The sequence below is a fragment of the Panthera uncia genome, chromosome D2 (assembly GCF_023721935.1).
Source record: "Panthera uncia isolate 11264 chromosome D2, Puncia_PCG_1.0, whole genome shotgun sequence".
NCBI classification, from domain to species: Eukaryota; Metazoa; Chordata; class Mammalia; order Carnivora; family Felidae; genus Panthera; species Panthera uncia.
In genome coordinates this window covers 43,294,957-43,313,112 of record NC_064818.1, presented here as the reverse complement: position 1 = coordinate 43,313,112, position 18,156 = coordinate 43,294,957, and the positions used below count along the sequence as shown (strand labels likewise).

At 58.0% G+C, this 18,156-nt stretch overlaps 2 protein-coding genes across 7 annotated transcripts in view; both read right to left on the bottom strand.

Annotated features, from left to right (window-relative positions):
* LDB3 (LIM domain binding 3) overlaps nt 1-5,015 on the bottom strand; it is a 62,957-nt gene extending 57,942 nt beyond the window's left edge. Inside the window, exons 1-2 of one of the 6 annotated variants that reach the window (XM_049646286.1) lie at nt 4,524-5,015; nt 4,316-4,431 (exon numbers count right to left, since the gene is read on the bottom strand). In XM_049646286.1, the coding sequence (XP_049502243.1) occupies nt 4,316-4,408 (93 nt within the window). In that variant the 5' untranslated portion in view covers nt 4,409-4,431; nt 4,524-5,015. The remainder of the gene's footprint in view (nt 1-4,315; nt 4,432-4,523) is intronic. The other 5 variants (XM_049646285.1, XM_049646284.1, XM_049646283.1 and 2 more) reach the window with 5 other exon arrangements.
* A 2,030-nt stretch (nt 5,016-7,045) lies between these two features.
* OPN4 (opsin 4) lies at nt 7,046-17,767 on the bottom strand. The gene is made up of 10 exons (XM_049645340.1): nt 17,599-17,767; nt 16,138-16,283; nt 14,714-14,847; nt 14,186-14,389; nt 13,373-13,544; nt 12,765-12,929; nt 11,734-11,841; nt 10,641-10,821; nt 9,415-9,558; nt 7,046-7,428 (listed from the first exon to the last, which is right to left on the bottom strand). The coding sequence occupies exons 1-10, from the start codon at nt 17,725-17,727 to the stop codon at nt 7,390-7,392; spliced, it is 1,422 nt and encodes a 473-aa protein (XP_049501297.1). The 5' UTR covers nt 17,728-17,767; the 3' UTR covers nt 7,046-7,389.
* Nucleotides 17,768-18,156: the final 389 nt, after the last annotated feature.

Below are 18,156 nucleotides of genomic sequence, written 5' to 3'. Positions count from 1 at the left end.
CTCACACCCAGCCATCTAGCATCAGCCCCCACCACTCCACACATGCAAGTGACCTCCCTGTACCCAAAACCAGGAGTCACTGGTCCTCTCTCTTGCGGATCACACCCTTCCCTGCAGGACCTTCTGAGTCTCTCTCTTCTTCTCCTCTTTTCCCACAGTTCTCTCCTGGATGTCCTAGGTGTCACTCTCAGTGGACCCCAGACAACACTAGGGCATGGTAAAGTCCACTTCATGCCTCTTAGGATGGTCCCAGCATAGAGGTGTTTCCTGGCTCCAAAGAGGTGGAGAAACTGTGTTTGGGAATGTGAGGGCCTCCGGTGAGGGGGCCTTTGCAATCATGGACAGTCTCTGGATGATGGGGGACCGTGCAGAGAGGGACGGAGAGTCAGGGAACTGGGGACACATCTCCCAGGTGGGAGGGCTGCCCCAGAGGGACCTAGCAGGCATTACTCAGGAAGCCCGGCCTTCCTCACACTTGCTGCTGTCCTACAGTGGCTTAAGCCTGAGGAGCCCCGGGGGCTGTCCATGAAGTTGCCCTTGTCCTAGGTCCTGGCCCAAGGCTTTGGAGGGTCTGCTCCTCAGGGCCCAGCCAGCTTCATGCCCATTCCCTTCAGGGCCCTCACAGAGTCAAAGACATCTCTGAGTACCTGGGAGGGAAGCAGGGCCTGGGCACCTCCAAGAATGCATTCCCCAGCCATGGGCCTCTGTCTGGTTATCTTCCCTATTCCTTCATCTGGGAAGGCCCCGGCCAGCTGCCCAGCAGCCCTCCGGAGGCTTGCCTGACCTTCAGGGTGGCTATAAACAGCACAGCCTGTCAGCACTGCTAGGCGCTACCCAAGAAACAGCAACTATGGCCTCAAAATTCCAGGAATTGCCGGCACAGTTGCCCCAGAATAGTCTCAGCCTGTCCCCCTCCCCCTCCCAGGGGACCCTCCGTCCTCTACGTCCCCACTGTAGCTAGAAGATCTGACAAATACTGGAACCAAAAACAGCAAAGAAACAAAGGCTTCTGGGCTGGTGCCCCAGGAGAGCCTGCTAGGCCGAGCGAATAAGGCTGTAAGAGATAGAGGCCTTGGTGCAGAGAGCCGGGCATCCTTCCCCCCTCCCCCCACCGGGGTCCAGGCTCAGCCCCACGGTTCCCCCATCCTCACCACCACCTCAGTGGAACAACAGGTGCACAGAATTTTATAACGGTGAGCAGCAGAGCCAGACAAAAACACACACTTCTTCAGTAGAGTCAAGGGCTGCACGACGCACCAAGGACAAGGCCCCAGACCACAGCCTCTGCCTCTGCCCCAGCTCTTGGACCAGAATGGGCTGGGCCTTTGGAGCTGCTCCTTAGCGGCTGCTCCCACCCCTCCCCCACTTCCTGGAGAATTGGCTGCGGTTGGATGGAGGGGCGGGGGGAGAGGGGAGCTCATGTTGCAGGCCCAGCCGCACCTGTCCAGGATAAATAAAGGCATTTCCCCTCCACCCTCCCATTCTCCCTCCTGAACCCACTTCTCTGTGGATCCTCAGAAGGGAGACCGGGCGAGGGAGGGGGGCTGCTACAGCCCCAAGGTTGATTCTGGTGGGCAGGGTCGGGTGGGGACTGGAGGTACCACCCAGCGTGAGGGTGGCAGCCTTCTTCCAGGAGGAGCAGCCTGTGTCTACAGCTGACAGGGAACAGGCCCCATTCAGTACTTTGTTACTAATCCCCAGCCAAAGGGCTGAGCGGCAGGCCAGGGAGTTAGGGGTTCCTAAGGTCACAAGAGCTCCTGAGCAAATCGAGCCTCGGTTTGCCCCGCTCTGAAGTGAGACGGTAATCGCAGGCCTGCCTGCCCAACCACCTCTCTCAGGACCGCAGTCCAGGTGCCCAGGGCTGTCGGCCCTGCCGAGAATGAGCGAGCCCTGCCTTTGCTGCCCTCATCCCTACCCCGCTGCAATACGCCACCACTGCCCTGTTGCAAAGGCTCAGGCCAGGACACTGGAGCATCCGCTGGCCCTGCGTCCCACTGGGGAATAAGTTCCTGGTCCAGAAGGGCCTTGAGAGCCCCAGCAGGAAATACCACAGCCCTGGTGGGAGTGTCTTGGGCCCTGCCTGGCCAGTAGCACTGAGCCTGGGATGCCCAAGCCCAGGATATCAGTGGCCCACCCGAGAAATTTGTGAAGAGGTTCTAAGCCCTGGGGAGGATCCAGCATCCATCCCAGCCTGTTCCCAGCCTTGATGACTTGGGGCATGGCTCTGAAGGAGGCTGAGAGGCCATTGTACCTATCCCCCGATGCCCTGCATGAGCAGCGGGTTCTATTTTTAAAGGTCCCCCTAGTCATTGGCTCCATGACATCCCAATACACCCTTTCCTTGCAGTGAGGACATTCTTCCTGCTGTCTAGCTTAAGGCCTCTGTGCTGCAATATAAGCCCTGGGCTGGCTGAGGCCAGGTGGTACATAGATCCTGGGTGAGGTCATTGACTATCCTGGGTGCCACTGCGACAGGAGGCTAATTTCCACCCACAGGGATGGGGCAGGGAGCACCAGCATGAGGCCTGGAGGACTGTAGGGCTGGGGGAGATGTGGGCTCAGTCTGAGGCATGGGAGGCCTGTGGATCCATGACAGTGAGGGTAGACGACCCCTCCTTGGACATACAGGAAACCTGTAACCACCTGAGAGCAGTGCAGGGTCCAGTGGGGGAGGGGCCATGTCCACCGGGACTCAAATGCCCATGTATCACCACATCATCAGGCAGGGTGTCCAAGGCTCTGGGTGTCCTTTTGGTACTGCACCCTGCGGTTTCCGGGACAGTGGGTCTGAAGGGGTGGGGACTCAGGTCAGATGAACAAGATCTCCGGCAGGATGGAGAACATGGCCATTTCCTGGGACTAGAGCTGGTCCAGTGCCCCCCCGCTGGAGGAGTGTGGCTTTTATAGCTATTATGAAGTTCCTATGTCACCCCTGAATGGGGCTTCTCCTTCTTCGCATCCCCCCCCAAATACTCACACCAAGTTCCACAAACAGGATCGCTCCTCCATGGGAGCACTGGCTCCCTGTCCCCTCTGCCAAGCACTGACTGCCCACCTCAGTGCCTCCCTTCCTGCCCCCCCCCCCCACCCCCAGAACCACAGCAGAGCTCTGCTGCCCTGAGAAGACACTGCCTCCCTGTCCCCCGGTGGGCAGCAGTCCCAGCTCCCTGGCCCATGCATCACCCTCCAGTGACAGCCTGGAACCTCAGCCTGCCCCCTCGTGCCCACACCAGCAGCACAGGAGCTCAGCCTCAGCCCTACCCCATCAGGCAGGGCTTGCCTTTGCCCTCCCACATCTCACAGTCCACCCTGAGCCTCAGAGCCTTCAGACTCGCTGGAGAGAGGGTCTGAGACTCGCAGCTCAGCCAGACTCGCTGGAGAGTCCTTTGACAAGTGTTGCCTGAATGCTTACTGTGTTCTAGACACTGGTACAGGTGCTGGGAACACAGCAGTGGTTAAAACAAAGACAGATTCTCCCAACCAGATCTAGCTTATCGCCTCTCTGGACTTCAGTGTTCCTGGCTAGGCAGTAGAGCTACTCAGACAATCTCCAGTGATCTGTGACATCCCCAGCAAGTTGTTCCCTGACCACAGACACTCCAGAACACGTGGACCATTTGCCCAGGTGAGCATGAGGAATAAAATGTCAAACAGGTAGGCAGAGCAGCTGTGGCTGAATGGGTAGGGGCCCGGCCAGGTGAGGGAGGAAACCAGTAGGAGATCCCCAGCAGGCCCAGGAAAGGGGGTAGAGATGAGGCTGTTACCTGGGGCCTGGGATGAAGGGGATGCTGGAGCCCAGTTACCAGCCTAGCCTAGCCCTGAGCCCCAAGGGCAGGGCAGCTGAAGTCACCAGTCTGCCCACCTATCTATGTGCTGGCCTGTCACCTGCCCTCTCCATGCTAGGAGTGCTCTCTCCCCATAGCAGCTGCCCCCTTCCGTGGAGATGGTCCAGGCTGGGGAGCACCTTGAGCCCACCCTCCCCAGGGAAGGGCTTAGGAAGGCACTATACTCTGTTCACCAGCCTGCCTACCCAGCGAACTTGGCCTTTCCTTCTTGACTCAAAACACCCACCACTTGCCCATGTTTCACACTCACAACAGGTTGGCGAGCTCAGGTAGACAACAGCTATGGCCAAAACCAAGGGCCTGTGGCCGGCAGTATCCAGTTGGAGCCAGTCCCAGCCCCAAGTCTGGGGATGGGACATGCTCTGCTCTCCGAGAGCCTCAGGGAGGACAACAGAGGGATGCGCACACACCCTCCTCAGAGTGTGCCCCGCCCCTGTGGGTGTCAGGCTGTGTGGGCAGTGCACACTCACCCGGGAGATAGTGAGCGGCATGTTGAAGTCCTTGCCCCCCTGGAGACGGAAGCCCCAGGGCCCAGGCCCGGTCAGGGTCACGCTGTAAGACATGCTGGTGCTGACAGCGGCAGCCTCTGTGAACAAGAGAAGAGAAGAATGAGAGGGCCCTCACGCACCCACCTCCCCAGCCTATACCTGGGCCCCTACCCCCGACCCCCAGCCTTGCCTGCTCCGTCCCTTGCTGCCTGGCCAGGCTGTGTGGAGCTCCTGAGAGGCTCCTAAGAATAGCCGGGAACGAATGCCATCGACACTGATATCTGCCCTCTGCTGCGCCCATAAATGGACTGTAACCCTACACTCTGCCCGCCCGCAGCCTCCCACCGTGACTCACACGGCTAATATTGCCCCTGGGGAGGGGTGTCCAGCACCCAGCACCCCCCAAGGGGCAGGATGGGGGACTGGCCAGGTTAGTGATAATGCTCTCTCCTCCTTGCTCCCTCTGCCCTTTAGAGAGCCCAGATGTGTGTTCTCTCGGCCCAGCTCAACCCACCCGTTTGCCCAGAAGACTGGGGCTTTGCAATTTGTGTCTTTCTGCCCTGTGCTCCCTGGTGAGGACTCTGAGGTTGAAGCTTACCCAGTAGAAAGCCTGGGACCAAGCTGAGCCTCCAGCTGGTCTGGACAGAGCTTCTGTTCAGGAGACTGGCAACTGGTCCAGGGTTGTCCAGCCGTAAAAATGATCAAATAATAACTGTGTCTATGGTCCTGGTTGAGCTCAGCTCCAGGTCCCTCATGCCATTATCCCCTCAGATTCTGAGAGGCTGCCACCTTGGCCTGCAGGAACCAGGGTTCAGAGAGGTTAAGTGCCTTCTCCAAGGTCACACAGGGAGTGGACCCAAGCCATGCTGGAGCACCTGAATGGTGCTCATTTCTACTGGGCTTGTGCCAGATAATGCGTTCCCCATGGCCGCAGGCACCTCCCGATTCCCAGGCCAGGCATGGGGGCGAAGGGCACAGGGTCTTGGCACAGGGTCTGAAAGCAGGTCTGAGGCAGGCCCACACCCTCCAGACCCTCTAGGGGCCCAGAGGTTATTCCTGGCTCTCCTGTCTCATTTGTGCTCTGGAAAACTTGACAGCAGCATGGAAAGCTCCAGCTGCCAATGTCGCACGCCAGGCCCCCATGCCCTTTGCACTGGAATGGCAGTGGGTAGGGAGGAGGGGAGGAGATGCCATTTGCTCAGCTGCTGGGATGTGGGGCCAGAAGGCAGAAGGAGGGGGAAGTGCGTGCGATGTGTGTCTAGCTTGTAACCCAGAGACAGTGTGTTCTGGGTGGGGACCTGGGGGCCTAGGCCCCTTGGGACTCCAGCCAGTGTGTTCTTTGGGCCAAGATACCTCCAGAAGCCCTTCCTCAGAAGACACTTCAGGCCCTGTGTGGTCTGGAGATAGATCAAGGCCCAAACTGGCTCTGATTGGAGAAACTGAGGCTCAGGGAAGGTGAAGGTGACAGGGCTGGCAGTTCTTTGGCCCTCTGGGAAGGCTCTAGCCCTGGCTAGGCCCTGAAGACTCAGAGTGGGCCTGGGGTGTGACGAATTCCCAGTTGCCATCACCCCACCTCATGGCCTGGCACATACAACATGCATGGTAGCATCCCCACATCACAGGGACATTTGGTAATTTGCCCAAGTTCACAAGAATATCAAGTGGAAGACGCCAAAGAAGGACCTGTATTCTTTCCCCCATTACACCACCTCTTCTGCTGGGTATCAGACAGCCCAGGCTGCCCCCCTGCCCAGGCCTGGCCCGGGAAGCCAGGAAGTCCAGGAAGCTCATGGCCAGCACCCCACCCTCCCCATACCATCCCCTACCTCACTCCCAGGCCCCCTCCCATCCATCCCCACCTCCAGGTTTACCCCCTTTCCTAGGAGGGGTCTGTCCTGCCAAGCTGGAAAGGACCCGGCAGCGAGGTATGACCAGTGTGGGGAAAGAAAGAAGCCCACCCTGTAGGGGGAGGGGAAGCCCTGGGCTAGGAAGTACCTGGAGCTGCAGGCTCTTTCTCTGGACTCTGGCACCCACACTGCCTGATGCTGCCTCTGGGGAAAGGGAGGGGTGATGGGAAGGATGCTCTTAAAGGGGAAGGCCAGCCTCCCTCCGTCTGCCTCCCCTGGGAGACCCAGCCAGAGAGGAGCTGGTGCCCACAGGCTGGGCATGAACCGCCTCCTGATAACAGCAGCTCACTGGGGAGTGGGGGTGGGGACAAGCCTGGTCTTTGTCCCTCCTCCATTCTTCCCCTCGCAGTTTGAGGTGGAGGCTTCAGGAGTGAGAGTTGCAAGGTGGGGGACAGAGGGAGGGGAGAAAGAGATGCTGCGGGCGTCAGAGGCCAGGCCCTGGGTCTCTCTCCCATCGCAACACCAACAGGTGAAGACCATGCTTCTCTGCTTTTTATTTTCCTATACGCTGTCAGAGCGATACAGCCTTGGGATGATCTTAGGTCACTGATTCGAGACACGCCACAGGTGCAGTGTGTGCACACGTGTGTTTGGTGGGCATGCAGACATGTGCAGGTAGAAGAGTGTGCCCGAAAATGTATGTGTGCACAAGAGGGTGGGCCATGGCAGAAATAGCACTGGGGAAGCAGAAAGGGGATAGCGGTGAAGAACAGATTCCGGCGCATGAAAGTCTGTGCTCGGCTTCAACTGCTGGCCGCGGGAGATGCAGTGCTGGCCTGCCCACGTCAGTGAAATGCCCAGCCCGGGTGCAGCGGCAGCTCGCAATTAGCTGGCGTGTCCCACGGAGCCATCGCCATTGTCATCCCCTGGACAATCACAGCACACAGCATTTGAGGAGAGGCAGATGACTCCGGGAAGTAGGAGGGCCTGGGCTGAGCCTGGGGTGCAGGCTGTTGAGATGAGAAGTGGGTGCCGAGCACATGGCAGGGCAGGTGTTTTGGGGTGTGGGGCCCCGAATCCAGCACAGCCTGGGTGACAGGGCCACTTCCAAAGCCTGAAGGCTCATGGGGTGATCTTGGGTCTGTGTGTATGAGGGGGAGGTGAGGGAGCTGGATATGTCCCAGAAGAAAAGGTGAGCCAATAGGCACCCTACATCCTAGGGTCCTGGCTGGGGAGCAGCCCTTTGGTCTGAAAGCAAACAGCACACATAGGTTTAGCTCCAGGAGTGTCCCACTGGGAGCATTCTCCCAGTGACCCTCCATGTTTAGGGTCACCGAGCAGTGAAGTGCGGTCGCATGGAGAGGCCAGGTTGTGTCCTGGCTGGGGGATGGGCCTTCTCCGAGGCCACATTGTGGCCTGGACGATGGAGCCTGCAATATCTAAGGCCACCGGCAAGACCTCCCCCCAGGGCCGTCCCCTAGGCTCTCAGACTCCTGCAGTCTGTCAGAACTGAGCTCCCCTCACCCCCACCGTCCAGTTGTCCTCTTCCTCTACTCCCTCTGGGGGGCCTGCGTCTCCTCTCGCCCTGCGGCCGCAGTCACCTCATTCCTTGCCTGTCTTACAGCACCAGCTTCCTCCAGGCTTCTCCCTGCCCGTTCATTACATTCCAGCTGTCCTTCTCCAGCCGCTGCAGGGAACCCAACCACCCCGCAAGGTCAACTGAGCCTACCTCAAAGCCCTAGTTAAGTCCTCCAAGGGCTCCCTGATCCCCCCAGGGTCAAGGCTAGAGACCCCTCAGGTCAGTATCTGATTGGGCCTCCCCACAGTTCCTACCACCTCTTGCCCTTCTTTTCTCCTCTTCTCTCCCCACCACTAGCTCCCGGAGTCCCTCTGGCTGCTCCTGGGTCACAGAACAACATTCTGTTCCAGGACACGCCAAGCTCCCCAGTGGCCCCACTGTGTTCACACAGGCTCTTTTCTTGGCCTGGACTGCTCAACATCACCCCCATCCTGCCTGGCAACCCTTGCTTCACCTCCACCTTTCCTGGGGAGGCCTTGGGGACTTGCCTCTGCTTTCAGCACCCTGTGTGCTGATACCTTGATGGCAGTGCTTATCACACGTGTTAGGTGATGGCTGATATGCTGTCCCTCCCTGCCCAGTGCCCTAGCCCGGCCCAGTATTCCCTCCAGGACAGGCGCACTGCCTTTCCTCACTGCTTGTCTCCGTCCTGGCCTCTGTGGCTGTTCACAGTGCCCAGGGTCAGGGCTGGGGGGTGAGTCGTCCCTGGAGCTGGAGCATCGAGGGGGCTGTGCTCCTGGGAGAGGCAGGGATTCCGCAACTGCAGGGGGCAGCCCAGGGCTCCCCCTCTCTGGGACACCCAGGGGGCAGCCTTGGGGACGTAAGGCAGGACATGGTCTTAGGCTTGCTAGGGAAGCCCAGGAGATCCCAGGAGCTGGGGGTGTTGCACCAGTGTGAACAGAGGGGCTGGGTAGAGAGCTGTCAGCTGAGGGGGAAGGGTAGCCTCGGGGCCTGTGCACACGGCATTTCCAGCGTTCCAGAATATGGCCTTCTCTAATCGCCATCGACATTCCGTTCCATAGGCACTTGGGCTGACAGCTGGCCTTCTTTTAATAGCCACAAGTATTCTGGGTGACATCCTAATCTCAGGGCATTCACAGCGAGCACATAACAGCTTACAACACCCACCCCCCAGGTACATCCAGCCTCCAGTCACGCAGACAGCGTGGTCACACGCAGTTTAGAGCGGACAGGTTGGGGCATACTCAGTCCTATGCCCTGTGGTGTCACAGAGACAGAGAATATGTGCTGTGCACATGGTCACACACATGCACAAGTTACACTCCACTGACTCACTGCACACCACATACCACATACTGTCACGGTCACACATACTTACACACACAAGCTATACAATCATCACAGCACTGTAGAGCTACCACCACCTGCCATGCATGTGCATAGTCAGGGTCACGCAATCACAGACACTCTCAGGTACAGTCACAGACCACATTCAGGCGTGCTCGGAGCATCTTGGAGTCACAGAGACCCCCAGGCACCCCAGGCAGGCAAGGGAAATCTGGGTGGGGAGGGAGTGATTCCCAGAGGGCACTGGGCCCGCCCACAAGAACAGCTCCCCTTTCCAGGCCACTCCCTGGGCTACTTGCCCCCTGTCCCCACCCCCTTATAGACTGGCAGGTGCCGGGCCCAATCACCTGCCCAGGCGTCTCTGCTTCCCGTCCCTGGGGCCTGACAGGGGCCTTGGCTTCCATGTCCTCCAGGCCCTGACTGCAGGGGAACCGTCCACTCACTTGCCGGGCAGCCCCCCACACAGCTGCCGCCTCCGTGTCCATCCAGCCCTGGGGAAGGTGAGAGAGTCACTATGAGGTGAGAGGGACATTCCAGAGTCTTGCTCTTGCCCTCTTCCCCAGCCAAGTGTCTCTCCGTCGTCCACACAGATATTCACTGAGGCAGGGTCTGTGATACTGTAGGCTTGCTGGTCACCAAATCCCTGCAAATTCTGAGTGCATGTGTTCGTGTGTGTGTGTGTGTGTGTGTGCGCACTTGTGTGTCTTCCTAAGCATGTGGGATGGGTCTGTCTTCACTCTTTGATGTCGTGCACTACAGTGGTTCAAGGCAGGGACTGCTGGCAGCTCCTCCCTCAGCCGCTTAACAGAGACCTCCAGGGATGGAAGCAGTGGCAAAAGGTCAGTGGCGATTCTTGGTGAGGCCCATGGTGGGCCCTGTAGTTACAGTGATGGAGAAGCCCAGGTGTGGCTGGGAGACAGGAGCCCACAGCACAGAAGGCTCTCCTGGGGACAGCTAGCTCCTGCCTGTCTCTTGGGAGGCCCCTCTAGGGCCACAAATGCCTGTCTTTTCAAGCTGTGGCTCTAAGCTCCTAGAATAATGCCAGCATGGAAGAGAGATGGCCTAGAGTTGGAAGATGCATGTTCAGTCCTGGCCCTGCTCCTGGGTGACCTTGGGCCAATGCATTGCCTCACCAGGGTCCCTGCCTGTCAGGGGCGGATGGTGCAAGGGAAAGCCATGGAACAGTTGTGAGGGGCTCTTCCTGACCACATCCCAGGGTCCTCAGGGTCCCTGAGGGTCCCTCAGTCTCAGAGGCAGCCTTGCCCAGAGGCCTGAGGCTGGCCTGGTTGAGGAAAGGAGGGCAAGGTGCTAGCCAGCAAGGGCCCAGCATTCTTTAAATTTTTTTTTTCAACGTTTTTTATTTATTTTTGGGACAGAGAGAGACAGAGCATGAACGGGGGAGGGGCAGAGAGAGAGGGAGACACAGAATCGGAAACAGGCTCCAGGCTCCGAGCCATCAGCCCAGAGCCTGACGCGGGGCTCGAACTCACGGACCACGAGATCGTGACCTGGCTGAAGTCGGACGCTTAACCGACTGCGCCACCCAGGCGCCCCAAGGGCCCAGCATTCTTACCACCTCACTCTCGGAGCCTAGGGATGCCTGGCGTCTCCGTCCGGAGATCCAGCTGAGGTCCGAAGCCTGGCTGCTCAGTGTGGAGCGGTGGGTAGAGCGGTAGCTGGCATAGGGGCCAGTGCGCTGGCCTGACACGCCCAGCAGCACCCCCAGGCAGGGCAGGTACTGGGCAATGGCCATTCTGCAAGAACAACACATCTGGTTAGGAGATGGGGGTGGACCAACAGACTGATACAGGGCTAATGGGAGTGGAGAGAAAGCCACTGGGGAAATGGGGGAGTTTCAAACATTGTAGTTATGAGGATAGACAATTGATAGGGTGATGGCGATGGACAAAAAGACACTGGCAGTCAGAGGAGGTGATGAGGAAGGACAGACAGATGTTGGGGTGAAAGAGACTGACAGGCTCATAGTGTTGGGGATGGACAGACACTGAGGCCATGGGCATGGAGGGAGAGGCTTTGGGTAGTAGGTTCAGCAAGGTGCTTGGTTTCAGCTCTCACGTGGCTGGCCCAAGGCACATCTCTTCCAATGGGGACCAGGGACGCTCCTCTGAGCCTGCAGCTGGCCTCAGCAGGGTGGGGAGTTACTGACATCACCAGGCAAAAGAAAGCACTGAAGGCTTCCTCATGCAAGAGGCCAGTTATGCCGGGATTCTATCAGCAGAGAAGGCTCTGGGCCAGAACCAGTCCCAGGCCTCTGCTAGGGCCCTTGAACTCTCCCGACTGTGGTCTCTCTAGGACATTGCTCTCTGGGGGCTTCTCTTTCTAGCGGGTATCACTGCTTATTGGCCATTTTGCTGCCTTTGGGCCCTGGCTCCAAAAATTCCATAGTCAGGATTGGACACTGCCCAGGGAGCTCTGATGTCCCTCCAAGCTGAGCCCCCTGGGAAACTGGGGCAGTGGGTAGGGGGGTGGACAGCAGCTCCAGACCCCACCTATTGTCACTGGCTGCTCCCAGCTGCTAGAGGTCCCCACATATACGAGAGATAGGAAAGATGGCTGGCCTCTGCCCCCATTCACTGCTCCAGGCCCTCTGTGACCATGAGGGTGGGTCTGGAGACCTGGGGCTGGGTCCCGGAGGAGGGCCGCACCTGTACTTGGGGTGGGTGATGGCATAAATGATGGGGTTGTGGATGGCAGAGGCCTTGGCGATGACAGCTGGCACCGAGTTCATGTAGGGTGTCAGCACATGCGCGTACCTAGGACAGAGAAGCAGTGGTCCCCCTGCCAGCTGGCCCTCCTAGAGCCTCCACAGCCCACCTTCCCACTCAGGAACCTTCTTCCTCTAGGCCAGGCCCTGCAGGGCACAGCCCAACCTGGCCCAAACCAACACAGCCACATCAGCCCCCCAGGAGGGACTGCCATGCAGGGAGCGTTCTGACTGGAGGTGAGCGGGAACCAGGGGAGCAGTTGAGGGAGGGCGGCTGAGAGGAAGATGTGCCAGGTTGGGAGGTTCCGCCAGGTCCACTATAGCTTGGAGCCTGTGCTGCTGGCAATAAGTCCTCCCCACCCCCAGTGACTCTGGCCCTCCGCCCATCTCCTCCCCCACCGCACCCAACCCTGAGACCCACTGCTTCCCTGGCTGCCTTAGAGTGATTTCACCAGAGAGCTTTAGGGAGGACCAGGCCATTCCTGCACAAGGAGGTCTCGTACCCAAACACGTCCCAGGATTAATAAGTATCACTGTCACAAAGTGCTTCTGCATTCTGGCCTATGTCCATGCTGCTGTGGACATCAAGGTCCCCAGACTCTAGCCACAAACGACAAGCAGGCAGGGGGTGAGCGGCTCTCCTGGCTGTGTGTCCACAGGTGAAGAGGGAGCCAGAAACTCAGGGAGAGTCAAGTGTTCCCGTGGGATCTGGCAGGACCTAGTAGCCCTTGTAGGCCCTCAGGTCAAATCCACTGTGGTCCAGAGCTCCCCGCACCCCTAACCTGGTATGTGTTCCAGTGCCTCCAGGAGCGGGTGGGCCCATCTCCTGCAGGGAACCTTACAGCCCGGGGAGAATGAACAAAGTTCTGAGGACTGACTTCGATTGTGGGGATGGCTGGCTTGGGCTTAGACTGAGGAGGGTCCCCTTACCCTCCTCCCTCCCCCTGCCCCAGCCCCTTGGGCACTGCTCACCCAGCAAAGGCCATCAGGGCCACAATGGAGTAGGGGGCCCAGGAGAGCACGAAGAGAAGGATGACCAGCAGCTCGATCTTGGCCATTTTCCACTCTCTCTGCAGCCGCTGCCGTTGCCGGGGGGACCTACCACCGCCCTCGCAGGCCCTGAAGGTCTGGAGAGCCCTAGGACAGGTGCAAAGTCTGAGTCTGACCCCATTCTGGATGCAGTGAGTGCCATGATCATGGCCACTGTGGGGGAGGCTGCCTGGACATTCCCTCCAATGCAGGAAGCCCTGACTCCCAAAAAGTTCTCCACCACATCCAGCCTAAGCTGCCTCCCTGTGGTTCCCCCTGTGATGTCTTCTGTACCCCCACAGACCTCCTGACCAAGCCTAACGGTCCCCTCCTCAGAAGTCCCCATCTTCTGAGACTCCTCTAAGCACCCAGGTTGCTCTCATCTCTAGACATCCCATCTACTACGCACATGTGCTCAGCTTGTCTTTGCCCACCTGGAGCTGGGAATGTCCTGGGTGGGTGCACATGTGAGCCTGGGGGCAGGGTAGGGGCACCCTGGAAAGGGGTATGGCTACCCTCCCATCCAGCCCCTCCTCGCACCCAGCTCTTACTGGCCTGTCTCCCGGATGGCCCTGAAGATGAAGATGTAGCAGTAGATGATGACCAGCAGGGGCAAGAAGAACACAAAGCAGAAGAGCAGCATGGTGTAGGCTCGAACTGATGGCGTGAAGCTCATGTAGTCCCAGGAGCAGGAGGTCAGCAGCCCCTCTGGTACGTAGGCGCCTGGAATCCGGGGTGGGGGGCAGGTGCTCAGCCTTCAGGGTAGTGTGATTCAGGCTCCTCCTCCAGCAGGGGCTCTGGAGGTGGGGTCTGGGATCCCTGAACACTGGTCCCAAGCCCTGCCCTTCCCAGTTCAGTGCGGAAAGCAGGGCACCTGGAGGAGAGCTTTCCAAGCCAGTTCTAGCAGGCAAAGCCCACTGCTGCCCATTTTTGCCAGTTTGGAACAGAGACCTCACCATAGCCCCAGGGTCTCACTCCACCAGATTTGGCCAGGTGCTCGATCCTGCCACAGAAAGGTGGGTGCCTTCCTGCTAACTCTCCTACCCGCTCAAGCCCCACACCCCAAGGCCTGCGTGTCTGACTCTGCAACTCAGCATTGGATACACCTGTCATTTCCCACCACCCAAGAGCCATGTGGTCTTCCCCTGTACTGGGAGAGAGGGACCCAGGTCACGCTCTGATTGCTGAGGGCACATCAGTTTTCCCTGCTGCTAGTTGTGTGCCCTGAATATCCATCTGCCTTGAGCCTCAAGCACTCCCTTGGCCCCACCTGCCAGCTGGCCACCCCGAGTCTACCAACCTGCCCCTTGAACATGCCCTTCCCAGCTTATCTTCCCCTCTCCCGATTCCCCCAGTCCACTTACTCCAGCCAAAGAAGGGTGGCAGACTCCAGGCTAGGGCATAGAGCCAGACGCCCAGCAGGACAAGCGCCGCCCGCCTCTTGGACACCACCCCGATGGTGGCCAGTGGGTGCGTGATCACCAGGTAGCGGTCCAGAGCAATGGCCATCAGGGTGATCATGGAGGTGATGCCAAAGAGAGCCCCACAGAAGGCATAGAACTCGCAGCCTGTGGGCACAGCTCCCTGACCTCAGATCTTGGCAGGAGCCCATGAGGTACCCCAGGGGAGGGAGCATCTGAGGATGTCACATACTCAGCTCCTGCCTTCTCTCCAGAAAAGCAGCCCTGAGCCCCTCTCCAACCTGGCTACTTGCCACATCTGGCCCAGAAGCTGAGTTTTCCCTCTTGCTCACTCATAGGATTGAGGGCGGCCACCCATTCTCTGCCCAGGAAGAGCAGATCACCTCCTTGTCCAAGGCCACCCTCCACTGTGGGCATGGCCCGCCACAACCCTCCTCCTCCCTCCAGCATAAGGGAACCCTGAACGTCTACCTGCCTCCCCGAAGAGCCACCGCTTATGGAGGCTGCTGGCGAAGAAGACAGGGGCCTGGGTGAAGGACATGAAAAAGTCACTGACCGCGAGGTTGATAATGAACATGTTGGCAGGTGTCCTGAGTCCTCTGCTCCTGTGGAGGGTCAGAAGCTGTCAGGAGGTGCTTCTGCTGAGGAACTTCCCTGAACTACATGTGCACACACACACGCGTGCCCACACACACATGTGCACATGTACAGTCACCAGCCACTGGGCCATAATCCGTCTTGCTGCCTAGCCAGCACCAGCCAGACAGCTCTGGAGCCTGACAGTGTGGACTAAGAAGTGAGGTCCCCTGAAAGACAGCAACTCTTGCCCTGTATGGAGAGCAATACCACTCCCAGAGTGTCGTGCAGCCCAGCAGAAGCAGGAGCTAGCTCTAGGGCTCATCTGTTTCCTCCTCTCTCCTTCTGGAACCCTCTGCATGACCCACACTCTCTCCTTGGACACATCTCTCATTCCTCTGAACCCCTCCAGGCCAAGTTCTCCCAAGTGGCTTCTCCCGCGGAGCTTCTCACATCTTCCTCCTCAGGTGCCCCTCCTTGTCCCCCTCATTTCAGTATTTCTGCAGTCTTCACCCTCGGGGATGGCCCAGGCTGTGCCCTACAGGTCAGGCACTTTCACAGACTTCTCTCCCATAATTATCCATCTTTGCATCTATCCCCTCCCTCTTTTCCAGATGGGAACACGGAGGTTCCCACCCAGGAAGTGGCTTCTTCCAGATAACAAGTCTCAGTAAAGTGGCACTGCCAGGATTCAAACACTTATTTGATGGGCACTGCAGAGGCGTAGATTTACTTAACCATCACATTGACTCCGTGAAATCAATCACAACTCCGTTTTGCCAACAAGAAAAACGAACTCCCAGAGGATAAGTGACTTGTTCAAAGTCGGTTCAGCTAATAGGTAGTAGGGTCAAAATTCACTTCTTCACCTCCTGTCTCACCATTCAGCCCAAGAATGGGGCAAGTGGGGAAAGAAGCTGGGGGTGGTTTCCAAGGGTGGCTGCTGAGAGTCCTGAGGATTAAGGATCCTGTTGCCTGGGCTGCTTTTTGAGGCAGAGGAAGGATACCCACTGGGGCAGGTGACATGGAGGTAAGCTGAGAGCAGGGTAGAATGGACAGAGGCCCGGGTATTGTAGGGACATTTGTCTTACAGAAACTATGCCTGGGGCCCATTGGCATGTGCCACTCAAGTTGCCCTGGACTACTCTTTGGCCCCTTCCCTGAGCTGGAAGATGGAGGCCTGCCCTGAGACCACTGAGGGCTTGGCCGTGGTGTCCCCACCCAGGCTCAACGGAGCCCTGGCAGAACTGGCACTAGAATTCCTGCCCTGTCTTTGCATGGCCAGCTGCCCTCAGTGCCCATGCCCACCAACCAGGTACCTGCAGAAGGTATAGATGACCATCAGATTGCCCAGAATCCCCGTGAGCCCCACCAGCAGGATCACTGTGCCCAGGGTGTAGTGGGCATGGCCCGGAACATCAACTGTGGGGAAAGGGATCCAGGCAGCAGCCTGAGCCCTGGCTGCCTGCGGAGAGGCAGAGAAATAAGAGCATCACGTTATCCTGTCATCTTCAAATAACCCCGAGAAAGAAGGGTTAGGGTTCCCATAGGGTGGTTAGGGAGACTGAGGCTCAGAGTGGCACAGCCACTTGCCACACTACTAGGAAGTGGCTGAACCAGAGTGGAAATTCAGATCTCTCTAAAGTCAAGCTCAAGCTCCTATACCATGACACAGAGGCACAAGGATTCTAGGATCATCTGTTGGAGGCTGGTCGGACAGACAGACACATGTCTGACAAGGAGGAACACAGCTGGAGTAAGTCTACCTTTCCTTGGGGAGAAGGCAGAGCCATCCCCTGGGTGGCTTTCTCTCCACTATGTGGCCCTGACCCAAGCACTCAAGATGGTCCGCAATGGTATTCTAGGCCCTGTAGACTCTGGGGTGGTGGAGTTGGGTAGAGCCCCTCTCCTCAAGACCCCCAGCCTCAAAGACTGCCACAGTATAATGGAATGGGGCTGAGTTTGATGCCTGGCATGGGAGAGAGGAAAGGAATTTCCCTTTAAAAAGAAAGCTTACGGGGCACTTGGCTTGCTCGGTCAGAGTAGCATATGACTCTTGATCCCGGAGTCATGAGTTTGATGTTGGGTGTAGAGATTACTTAAATAAATAAATAAACTAAAAAAAAAAGAACACTTAAGTCTCCCAGGGTCACTTCAGGGAGGTCATGACCCTATAGGCCAGTACAAAGGGCTTTAAAGACCCCTCTGCCCTAGCTCCTTTCCTGGGAAGGAGGACAAGTTAGTCTCTGCCTTGCCTCCTATAGCTACAGAGCCTTTCCATCCTATCCAGGATATAGGCCTGCATCCCAGGGTCCTAAGGGCCAGCCCTCCCCAGTTAACAGTGGGTTTGGGGGCTATGGTCCTGGGGCCCTGGCAGGATCTTGGACGCAACAGAAGGCACCTAACACCTCACTCTGGGCTGGACAAATCCAGAGACCTAGGGTATGCCTTCCTCTCTGGAAGGCTTCATGGGACATCCAACCACCCTCAGAAAAGAATGGATGCAGCCAAGGACAGATCTGGGCCATTCCAGCCCCTTGTCCTTTAGGGCTGGCCTTTCTGTTCCTCGAATGACTCCACAGGGAAAGACATTCCCTACACTGTCTTCCTTGTCCTCTTTGTGGGATAGACTCAGAGAGGTCCAGTAACATGCCCAAGATCCCACAGTAGAGCTCAGGCCATTTCTATCTCCCTGTCAAAGCCCCTGTGTGTTCCCAACATGGAGGCCAGGGTGAGGGGAGGGGAGGCTCTGTGTGTGCACATGCTGGCCTCTGGCTTACCGTGGGACTGATGGGTAGAGGTTGGTCCAGGCTGGAAGTGCTGCTCTGGTAGCCATCCCACCTGCTGGGTGAAGCTGGGGTGGCCACACAGCTGGGCTCCTGGGTTCTGGGCCCTGAAGGAGGGTTCATCCTGAAGTAGGGCCGTCCTTTCTCAAGCCCAGAGAGAAGTCAAGGGCACAAGGTGCTCAGGATATTAGCTGTGCCCCGTCTCCCAAATTTCCTCCTTCCTTAGCATCCCTGCTTGATTGGCTGGCTGCCTGTTCCTGCATCCAGCATGGACCGAGCCTGGAGCTGCTCTTCGAGCTGATGACTGCTGTGTCCAGTGAAGCACAAAGGAATGAGTGTCACAGCTATGGCGACTCACAGCCACGGGGTCTGTCCCCACCTTTAAGTAGCGGAGCGGGGAGTGCACATGCCCAGTTGCTCGGTCCTGCGGGCTCCCTCAGATACAGGTCCCTGGGTATCTGTCCACAGAAGGTTTGATGATGGTAGTATACATGTGTGAAAGTGTGTGTGTGTGTGTGTGTGTGTGTGTGCGCGCGCGCGCGCATGCGCATG

What these genes read in the sequence shown, in the direction of transcription:
- OPN4 (XM_049645340.1), bottom strand. Translation starts at nt 17,727, where the DNA reads ATGAACCCTCCTTCAGGGCCCAGAACCCAGGAGCCCAGCTGTGTGGCC. An exon ending in GCCCTGATGGCCTTTGCTGG is followed by an intron (nt 11,842 to 12,764) that starts GTGAGCAGTGCC and finishes TCTCTGTCCTAG; the next exon opens with GTACGCGCATGTGCTGACAC. An exon ending in TAGGCTCCGAGAGTGAGGTG is followed by an intron (nt 9,559 to 10,640) that starts GTAAGAATGCTG and finishes CACCTTCCCCAG; the next exon opens with GGCTGGATGGACACGGAGGC.